Source organism: Carcharodon carcharias, chromosome 5 (genome assembly GCF_017639515.1).
Source record: "Carcharodon carcharias isolate sCarCar2 chromosome 5, sCarCar2.pri, whole genome shotgun sequence".
In the NCBI taxonomy this organism is placed as follows: domain Eukaryota; kingdom Metazoa; phylum Chordata; class Chondrichthyes; order Lamniformes; family Lamnidae; genus Carcharodon; species Carcharodon carcharias.
The window spans coordinates 24,695,552-24,706,907 of NC_054471.1; the positions used below are offsets into that span (position 1 = coordinate 24,695,552).

General features: G+C 43.8%; 1 protein-coding gene across 1 annotated transcript in view; it reads right to left on the reverse strand.

Annotated features, from left to right (window-relative positions):
* The window catches only part of LOC121278256 (calpain-9-like), a 233,754-nt gene extending 226,807 nt beyond the window's left edge, over nt 1-6,947 (reverse strand). Inside the window, exons 1-2 of the mRNA XM_041188486.1 lie at nt 6,862-6,947; nt 6,407-6,665 (exon numbers count right to left, since the gene is read on the reverse strand). Coding sequence (XP_041044420.1) covers nt 6,407-6,665; nt 6,862-6,899 — 297 coding nt within the window. The 5' untranslated portion in view covers nt 6,900-6,947. The remainder of the gene's footprint in view (nt 1-6,406; nt 6,666-6,861) is intronic.
* Between the last annotated feature and the right edge of the window lie 4,409 nt (nt 6,948-11,356).

Here is an 11,356-nt window from a genome sequence, read left to right on the forward strand (position 1 = left end):
AGGCCATTAATCTATCCATCCAGAGAGATAATAAAATAACCAAAGGCCAAAAGAGGAGATTATTTTGTGGAGTATATTGTGGAGCATTGATCTAGAATGCACTGCCTCAACAAGTACTAAAAGCAGATTCAACAAAAACTTTCAAAAGGGAATTCAATTCATGAAGGGGAAAAACTTGCAGAGCTATCAGGACTCTTTCAAAGGGCTAGCACTGACATGATGGGCTGAGTAGTCTCCTTCTTTGCTGTAAGTTTCTGTGATTCTATTCTACGACTGCCATCTCTCTGATTGTGTTTCAGAAAAGGCCATCAGCACCATTATAACATCACACCCCAGCCCCAGCTGTCCAGTACTTGTGTTAGGACTGATCCGGTCCTAAAGATGTCTTTTAGCTGGTTGCCCCACTGCCACCTCAACCAAAGCGGAGCTCCTGACCCATCTTTCCCAGTGAACCCTGGCTGCAGCTCCACTTGGAGATGGAAGATTGTTAATACTGTCTGAGTCAGCATGGCGCCTGTTTCATTAATGAGCCTATGATCACAATCAAATTAAGAAACGTTGCCTCTGGCTTCACTCAGCTCAGTGCTTACCTGCCTACGACTGATCCAGCAGCAGTGCACAATGTTAGAAACTACCTGGTGAATACTAAATCTTAACTTAAAAAAAACATCAGAGATGGCAATTCAGGGAAATGCAGAATAATTACAGCTCGGGTGATGCTCGATCCTGTCCGTGAGCCCAGCTTTAATACAAAGGGAATAGAAAGAGGGGCTTGCAATGAGTTCAAAACCAGCACAAAACTTTTACAATTAGGGAAAAGACAGCAGTTGGGAGGAACGTGGCCCTCCTTGGAAACTGGTATGAAAACAAGGACATGGCGGATGTGTTGAATAATTAATTTGCACCAATGTTTGGCGCTGAGAAAGAGACTAGTATCCCAGGTATTCCAAAAACAAAACCAAGAGACTACTACAGCAGAGTGGTACAGTGGAAACGTGCTGGGCCCCTTACCCAGAGGTCAATGAGGAATGAATGTTTGACGTCACATTCTTGTTATTTTGCTCAGCTCTAGTGGTTAATAAGTTTGCTCTTTCTTTAACATTTAATTGGCTCCTTAATGCTCACAGCCTAAATAGTTAAATGCGTCCTGATTTGGAAAAGACATATCCTCAAGAAAAGGGGCAGGATTTTTACCTCGCGGGTCAGGCACGGCGATGCTGACTGCCGCCCGCGATCAGGACCCCCCCCCACATCGATTTCACGCTGGCTGACCAATTAATGGCTAGGGTGAACCGTTGAGCGCTGCCGGGGTGGGGGGGGAGCGGGAGGAGGGTGAGCATGGATGTTTGTGCCTGCATGCTGGTGCGCGCACTAAAAGTCACAGAGCTGCCTCAGGGAGCTGAAGGATTTAAAAAACGCAAATAAAGAATTTACAAATGTTAAAAACATGTCCCCTCATGTGACTCATTCACATGAGCAGAGACATGTTAGAAATGAGATTTCTACGCTTTTATTTTAATTTTAATTCCTGTTGGAAACCTCGTCCCGCCCGTGGATGACGTTTCATAAAGAATCGAAAGGCCGCCTGGCCGATTTGCCTGCCTGCCAACAGGAATTAAAGTTTCGCCAGCACTTCCAGGCCTGCCTACCCCGCCCAGCCAACAAGGTAAAACTCCTGCCCCTGGTCTTTGCCCTCGGAATGTGGCTGAGGTGGTTGAAGATGCAGCAAAGTATTCACGTACTCTGGGAATTAGTTCACTCCGAAGGTGAAATACAGGATTCTTTCAGGAGATTCGACTTTGAGAGAGTCGGAGGATAGAGGCAGGCTGCTGGCCTGGTATCTGGCTTTCTCTTCTGAGGTTAAACCTCAACTGAAGACAGAATCCAAATGCTGTATAATTAAAGCTCAAGTCTCAGTCATGTAACAGGGTGGTTTCAGGTCGAGCCATTCAGCTAACAATGTACTTTAAGGATCCTCGTTAAAACCCATTGTATTTTATGCAGACAACTGTGGAACCATTAGCACAACATTGGAGATGAGAAGTCACAATAGCTCTGCCTTTATCCAGAGGTGGCTGCTGCCAATGTCTTTTGTGTTGGTTTGGCTAGAATGTTCATTGAATGCAAGGGTTGTTACATTCCAGGAGGTTAGCCTTTGTCCGTTTTTTAAAAACAGAATTTAAACAAGAAAATATCAAAGGGAAACAATTTTTTTCATTCATGACCTCTCGGCATACTTAATAAAAACTATATATAAACTATACATTCGTATAGCATCTTTAATGCAATAAAATGACCCACAATCAAACACAATTTCACGCCAAGGCAATATTTAAGGCAATATTAAGACTAACAAGCAAAAGCTTAAAGAGGTAGGTTTTAGGGCCATTTAAAGGAGGAGAAAGAGGTAGAGAGGTGATGAGGTTCAGGTGTGGATTTGAGAGGTTTGGGTCTAGGCACTCCCACCAATGTTGGAGGGATTAAAATGGAGGATGTCCGAGTGTGCAGAATTAGAAGAGTGCAGATAATTTGGAGAGTTGTGGGAGTGGAGGAGATTATAGAAGTAGGGAGCAGCGAGCCATGGAGGTGTTGTCACTCAGAGCTCAGTAGTGGGACCACTGCCCTTTTTGATACATGTTAATGACCTGGACTTGGATAGACAGGGATAATCTCAAAGTCTGCAAATGACACAAAGCTTAAGTAAACAGTGAGATGGATAGCAGGACAGAGACTGGTAAAATGAGCAAACACATAGCAGATGAAACTTAATGTGGAGAAAGTGTAAAGTGATACGTTTTGGAAGACTGAAGGGAAGCATTATGCACAAAATAATACAATATTAAAGAAGGTGCAGGAACAGAGAAATGCATTTATACAAGCCTTTGAAGGTGGCAAGGCAAGTTGAGGAGGCTGTTCTCAAGCAAGCAAGGTCTTTGGCTTTTTAAAGAGAGGCATAGACTACAAAAGCAAGGACATTATGCGAAACCATTATAAAATACTTATTCTGCCTCAGCTGGAACATTGTGTTCATTTGTGGGCATCACACTTTAAGAAGGATGTCAAAGCATTAGAAAGGGAAAGACGGAGAAGCTGGGGTTGTTCTCCTGAGTGATAGAAAGATAAGAGGAGATTGGAGGTGCTCAAAATCATGACTGGGTTGATATATTAAATAAGGAGAAAGTCCTAGGCCCAGCCATCCTCAGCTGCTTCATCAAAGACCTTCCATCCAACATATTGTCAGAAATGGGGATGTTTGCTGATTGCACAATTTTCAGGACCATTTGTGACTCCTCAGATACTGAAGCAGTCCGTCTCTGCATGCAGCAAGACCTGGACAACATACAAGCTTGGGCTGATAAGTGGCAAATAACATTCACGACACACAAGAGCCAAGTAATGATCATCACCAACAAGAGAGAATCTAACCATCTCTCTTTGACAATCTTTGGCATTACTATTTCCAAATCCCCCACTATCCACATCCCGGAGGTTACTATTGACTAGAAACTGAACTGGACTAGCCATATAAATACTGCAGCTACAGGAGCAGGTCAGAGGCTGGGAATTCTGCGGTGAGTAACTCACCTCCTGACTCCGCAAAGCCTGTCCACCATCTACAAGGCACAAGTCAGGAATGTGATGGAATACCCCTCACTTGCCTGGATGAGTGCAGCTCCTGCAACACTGAAGATTGACACCATCCGGGTGAGCTTGATTGGCAGCCCATACATCAGCTTCAACATTCACTCCCACTACCACCCATGCACAGTGGCAGCAACATATACAGTGTATACAAGATGCACTGCAGCAACTCACCAAGGCTCCTTCAACAGTATCTTCCAATAATCCTCCAATCTCTACCACCTAGAAGAACAAAGGCAGCAGATAGGTGGGAACACCACCACCTGCAAGTTCCCCTCCAAGTCATTCACCATCCTGACTTGGAAATATATCGCCGTTCCTTCACTGGGTCAAAATCCTGGAACTCCCTTCCTAACAGCGCTGTGGGTGTACCTACACCACATGGACTGCAGCGGTTCAAGAAGGCAGCTCACCACCATCTTCTCAAGGGCAACTAGGGCTGGGTAGTAAATGCTGGCCTAGCCAGCGAAGCCCACACCCCATGAACTAATATGAATAAAAGCAAAATGGTGAAATTAAACCTCAGGGGGAAATTGAGGGGTATTCGAGAGGCGGGTCATTGTTTCAACATGGAGACTAACAAGGGGGGCCCAATACATACAAGGCTGGATAGAAAAATGCCCAGAGCATTTAATACGAGGGTCATGGTCAAGTGGAATGAGTGACCAAAGAGTGGCAATGCGAGGCAGGGAGGCACAGCACAAGAGAATTGAGACATTTTTCTTTATCCTGCACATAATCCATTTCAACTTCTGGTTTACAAGAATGTTATCACTTCTGGTGTCCCATTATTCTATACATTAACTAAAACCCTGGGTCTGGAGAGTATTTTCACTGGTGACACTGTGTGGAAACAGGTTTGGTAGTGCAGCTAGAATGGCAGGTGAATAGCCTCGTTCGACTCCTATTTCTAGGTTCTATCACAAGCTGTGATAGGGAGGAAAATCCTTCTTTTCTATCTTTGGAGGAACTGAGGAAACCATCGCAGAGCAATTACTGGGGCCCAATGTGAGAAATGACATTTTGTAAAACATGTTAACGGAGCAAATTCACATCGCCAGATTCAATAGCTTTTCCAAAGCAGGTCATCTCACTTTTTAAACTGGTCATGTTTTATGAATCGAGTCTATGAGTTCACTAGTCGAGTGAACTCGAATTGCACGCAATCAATAAGGGAGAGAGATTGACGTAAGAACAAACTGTGATTGTTTATTGCAGCCGAAGGCAGAGCACTAAATCCTTGGGTGCTCCCACAACCACCTCCAGCTCTAGACTTACAGTTAACCAGTAGCCTGCGCTGTACAGTGATTGGTCAGCACTATCACACAGTTAGTCCACTTGCATTCTCTTAAAAGTACATAGTACTCCACTTTACCACATCATGTGTGTTTATGAAAGGAGGACAGATAAAAGGAGGCTAATTATTCATCTTCGCTAATCTTATGCAGGTGAGATATCTTGTTTACTCTGCATAGAGCCACAAATCCGAATGCATCAGAAAGGGTGGGAAATATAAAACTACGAGGGGAAATCAATCAATTTTGTAGATACAAGCTTTTAAGCTGGCAAATCTAAGGAACAGAATCTTGCAGCGATCTAATAGTTACATCACCGGGCTAAGTAATCCAGAACATATTTAAAATAAGTAAACAAACAGATGGATGGAGACTTATTGACTCAGGGAGTTTGGAAAACATTAAGATAGATACTGAAGAATTACTGGGAGTACAGGGCTAGCAAATGTTGTTATTTGAAATTTGCCATGACCTCATTGATTTCCATTAGCTCTATATTTACCTTTAAACTTTACTAAAAGAAATGCTTACATTTTAATAGCACCTTTCACAACCTGAGGATGTTCCAAAGCTCTTTACAGCTGCTTTGGACAGTGTAATCATTGTAAACACAAAGCCAATTTACGTACAAAGTCCCACAAATAAAAATGCTATACATTCAAACATTGTTGTAGGGTCAATAATTGGCCCTTAGAATTTACTCGTGTTTGCAGCCAAGGCAAGTTGGAAGCAGGGAAACTGACTTTTCTCTCGTCTCCAGGAGAACCCACCTGGTCAACAATCAGAAAAATGTTTGGATAATGGTCAATAGTTAGAGGAAAGACTGGACAATGGTCAATAGAGGAAGGATGGACAATGGTCAATGGTTAGAGGGAAGACTGGACAATGGTCAATAGTTATAGGGAAGACTGGACAATAATCAATAGTTAGAGGAAAGGCTGGACCGCGGGTCAATAGTTAGAGGAAACTCTGGACAACAGTCAATATTTAGAGGAAAGGCTGGACAATGGTCAATAGTTAGAGGGAAGGCTAGACAATGGTCAATAGTTAGAGGAAAGACTGGACAAAGGTCAATAGAGGAAGGATGGACAATGGTCAATAGTTATAGGGAAGACTGGACAATGGTCAATAGTTATAGGGAAGACTGGACAATAATCAATAGTTAGAGGAAAGGCTGGACCGCGGGTCAATAGTTAGAGGAAACTCTGGACAACAGTCAATATTTAGAGGAAAGGCTGGACAATGGTCAATAGTAAGAGGAAAGACTGGATAATGGTCAATAGTTAGAGGAAAGGCTGGACAATGGTCAATTACTAGAGGAAAGGCTGGACAATAGTCAATAGACGAAAAGCTGGACAATGATCAATAGATGACAGGCTGGACAATGGCCAATTATCAGAGGAAAGGCTGACAATGGTCAATTATTGGAGGGTAGGCTGGACAGCAGTCAGCCACAAATCAGTACTCACATAGGGTCTCCTCCATTGCATTGGTTGGACACTGCATTTCCCTACAGATGTCCAGTCAGCAGGAAAGGTTGAATCCTCAAACAAACAGCATCTGTCCAGACAGATCTTCAGCAGGGAGTCATAGTCCTGTTCATTGTATCTTCTGGGGTTGGAAAGGGTTCCTTCTCTCTTGATTGAAGGCCGATGGCTCCTGTCAGCTGCCCTGCGTGTACTCTGAGGGAGATGCTCTCGGTCATCCATCCCTCTGGCAATAGCACTCCTGAAAATGAACAAGAATACATGATTGCAGCCTATTTCTGCCCTTTCCCCTGATTTGACACTCGTAAAATCGATAAATTCAGTCATTTACTGAAAGAGCTGAGTAGGTGGAAATGAAGGAGTGAATGTCCTCCACCTTCTCATGCCTCTATCAATCTCTGCCTTCCTGGAAATCCAGGAATCTAACAGCTGCCTACCTGTCCCTCTTTCTTTTTGGTCTTGCTATCTGGATCATTAAAGTACAAACACCTTGTCCTTTCCACTTCCCAGTTCCTCCTGCCTGTCTCCGCCCCCACACTCATTGATATGCACTCCAACAACCAAATTCCTGTAATATTACCTGGTGTTCAATTCTACTTAAATCACTGTTTACCATAAGTTGGTGGATTCTCATTCGGCTGCATTTACTGTTACTAGGAGTGGCCTGACAGTAAAAGCAATGTTTCATAATCCCTTTCAAAGCCTCTGGTGAAAGTTTATCCACATAAGACTCTGAGCTGAGTTTTCCCGGCCCCTTACTGAAAGGATAGGGAGCTGGACGGGGGGAGTAGGGGGAGGGGTCAGGTAACATAGGCCCGCTGCTTTATCATCGATGTTCTTCCTGCCCTTCCCACTGTAATAAACTCTTACACCTCTATCTTCCCTCAGGTCAGATGAAAGATCACCTCGACTTGAAACCTTAACGCTACCTGAGCATTTCCAGCATTTTCAGGTTGTCAGTGTCCAGGCTATTTTGTTTATGTACAGGGGGAGCCAAAAACAAAAAAACTGCGGATGCTGGAAATCCAAAACAATAACAGAATTACCTGGAAAAACTCAGCAGGTCTGGCAGCATCGGCGGAGAAGAAAAGAGTTGACGTTTTGAGTCCTCATGACCCTTCGACAGAACTTGAGTTCAAGTCCAAGAAAGAGTTGAAATATAAGCTGGTTTAAGGTGTGTGTGTGGGGGGCGGAGAGAGAGAGAGAGAGAGAGAGAGAAGTGGAGGGGGGGTGTGGTTGTAGGGACAAACACACCCTACAACCACACCCCCCCCTCCACTTCTCTCTCTCTCTCTCTCTCTCTGCCCCCCACACACACCTTAAACCAGCTTATATTTCAACTCTTTCTTGGACTCGAACTCAAGTTCTGTCGAAGGGTCATGAGGACTCGAAACGTCAACTCTTTTCTTCTCCGCCGATGCTGCCAGACCTGCTGAGTTTTTCCAGGTAATTCTGTTTTTGTACAGGGTGAGCCATGTTGGAAAGACACCCTGCCACATTCCCGCCACTAGGCATCTTTCCCAGTGGCAGCCTGGGAAGCAGGTCAGCTGCCTGCTCCAAGGAGGCGGGCACCAGTTAAAACAGCTGAGGCCAAAACAATCAGCAGGGGGGTGCCGGCCATCAGTCAGTGGCTTCGGACCCCAGTGACAGGACCATGAGCAAGAAAGGCTCCAGGTCAGGTGGGCAGAGCAGTGGCAAACAGAATTCAACCTGGAAAACTGTGAGGTCATGCACCTGGGGAGGGCTAACAAGACAAGGGTTTACAGTATGAATGGTAGGACCCTGGAAAGTACTGACGATCAGAGGGACCTTGGTGTGCATATCCACAGATCCCTGAAGGTGGCAGGACAGGTAGATAAGATGGCTTAGAAGGCATATGGGATACTTGCCTTTATTAGCTGAGGCACAGAATACAAGAGCAGGGAGGTTATGCTGGAACTGTACAAAATGCTAGTTAGGCCAGAACTGGAGTACTGTGTGCAGTTCTGGTCGCCACATTATAGGAAGGATGTGATTGCACTGGAGAGGGTGCAAAGGAGCTTTACCAGGATGTTGCCTGGGCTGGAGAGTCTGAGCTATGAGGAAAGATTGGATAGGCTGGGGTTATTTTCCTTGGAGCAGCAAAGGTTGAGAGGGGACCTGATAAAAGTGTATAAGATCGTGGGGGGCATAGGTAGGGTGGATAGGAAGGCACTTTTTCCATTAGTAGAGGGGTCAATAACCAGGGGGCATAAATTTTTTGTGCTAGGCTAGACTCCAACCAGAGGAGAATTTTCCCCTGATTCCCATTAACTCCAGTTCCCTGATTCCCATTAACTCCAGTTCTACTAGGGTTTCCTGATGCCACAGACAGTTAAATGCTGCCTTGATGTCAAGGGCAGTCAATCTCACCTCATCTCTGAAGTTCAGTTCTTTTGTCCATGTTTGAACCAAGGCTGTAAGTTGTAGAAGGCTAATAGGGTTGTTGAGGAGAAATTTTTTCACCCAGAGGGTGGTGGGAGTCTGGAACTCGCTGCCTGAAAGGACGGTTGAGTCAGAAACTCTCGTAACATTTAAGAAGTATTTAGATATTCACTTGTGTTGCCACAGCCTCCAGGGCTATGGGCCAAGCACTGGAAAATGGGATTAGTGTAGTCAGATCTTTATTTATCTGCATGGACACGATGGGCTGAAAGGCCTCTTTCTGTACTGTAGATGTCCATGAATCTATAAGTCTACCCGGTCCAAGCAATCCACACGGAGGGGCTTTCCCTCCACTTTGAGGGTCTGCCAACTTCACCACTCTGAGATTTTCATTTAAATCTACACTGGGGAATCTGAAACACTGGATACAGTCTCAGGATAAGGGGCCGATCACTTAGGACTGAGATAAGGAGAAGGGTTGTGAATCTTTGGAATTCTCTGCCCCAGAAAGTTATGGATGTTCCATCTTGAATACATTTAAGACTGGGGTAGACAGATTCTTGGCATCTCAGAGAATCAAGGAATATGGGGGGTGGGCTGGAAAGGGGAGTTGAAGACCAAGATTAGCCATGATCTCATTGAATGGCAGGGCAGGCTGTGTCTGCTCTTGCTCATATTTCTTACATTCTTGTGTATCTCGGTGGGTGCTTCCACATTGAGGTGCCCTCCTGGTTTCCGATCTGCCTCAGCAGCATCCATCTCTCCTAGAGCTGCTGAGGCTCTGGAGCGTTGAGTTATTATCATATAATATCTTGGGCTTACTTATTTGTCAAGGCACCAATCGCATATAAGGGATTTGGTGAACACACTGTGGGTTCATTTATTAAGACTAGGCACATGAGAACAGTTATACATAGTATGAAGCTTGAAGGCATCAGAACTGAGTGTGTGTGCTCTGCTCAAAGCAAAAGTGAAACTAAGACTGGATCACTGATATGTTTCCCTTCTGGTAATATCATGCTAATATCATTTAAAGACATATTACAACATCTATATAATGTTTCTATATAATGATACTTACCCCCTTCCAAACAACTATGACTATTTACAATATATATTCATGTTTATTACCATTACATAAGTGTATAGAACTAATGAATCCATGAGTTTCTAAACCATAAAAGTCAGAAGTGGGGATGTTCGCTGATGATTGCACAATGTTCAGCACCATTCGTGACTCCTCAGATACTGAAGCAGCCCATGTCCAAATGCAGCAAGACCTGGACAATATCCAGGCTTGGGCTGACAAGTGACAACTAACATTCATACCACACAAATGCCAGGCAATGAACATTATGAGGAACCTGTTTTTTGGAACATATGAAAAGCATTGAATCTTAGACATTCTTCTGCCTGAGTTAATTTTAAAAGTTTGTGATATTGATTTGAGGCTGTGAATAAGCCATTCTTCAAAAAAAACACAGGTCAAGATAATGTCCAGAGGGGGCACCTGGAAAGGGAAGAGACACTTTGTATATCTTAGCTAACTGCCATTACCAGGCTAAAGACTCTTGCTGATTGGTTTAAAAATATCTGGCTGAAGAGAAGTTTTCTTTGAACACCTGAGCCTTTAAGACTCTCGGTCACGATAGAGTGTGTGTCTGGGTGCCTTAGAAGCAGGCTGCAAGAAAAGGGCTCTCTCTTTCACTCTATCTGCCCTACTTTTGTGTTAAAACTTTCTCAGAAACATCTCATCAGGATAACTCATATGTTTTATTTTGAAAGTCTACAAAGTTGTGTTAAGTAAGAATCATCATGGACAGTTTCACCAAAAAATCCATCTGAAGGAACTTCCAGATCTATTGTGACCAGAATTCTGTTAGATAAACAGAGTTGAGATCTTTTCAAATTTTATCCTTTTAAAAGGAACTTTCCCATACTCCAGCCTCCAGGGGACTGTATTTGTTTTGTCCTGCTTTGTGTTTGTGTGTGTGTGTGAGGGTTCAAATATCTGTTATTTAAAAAGAGGAAAATTGTTGCACTTCTAAACTATAACTTGTATGTTAACCAGTTTATTTACTTGTTTTTAAAAAAATAATCTGCTTCACAATATTATTTGTGCATTTACTGAAAGAAGACTGATTAGTCTTTTTATGCTGGGAATAACAGTATCACAGGATAATGATTGGCCAGACTTGTGAGTGAATTAATCATTTAAACTATCATTGTGACCTGTGGAGAAGTGGGACTAGAATTAACTGCGCCTTCCCCCCATCACGGTCCGGAACACTATTCCAATAAGAGAGAATCTAAACCTCTCCCCTTGACATTCAATGGAATTACCATTGCTGAATCCCCCACTATCAACATAGTTTCGACTGACCAGAAACTGAACTGGACTAGCAAAATAAATACTGTGGCCAGGGAAGCAGGTCAGAGGTTAGGAATCATGCAGTCAGTAACTCACCTCATGACTCCCCAAAGCCTGTCTACCACCTACAAGGCACAAGTCAGGAGTGTGATGGAATA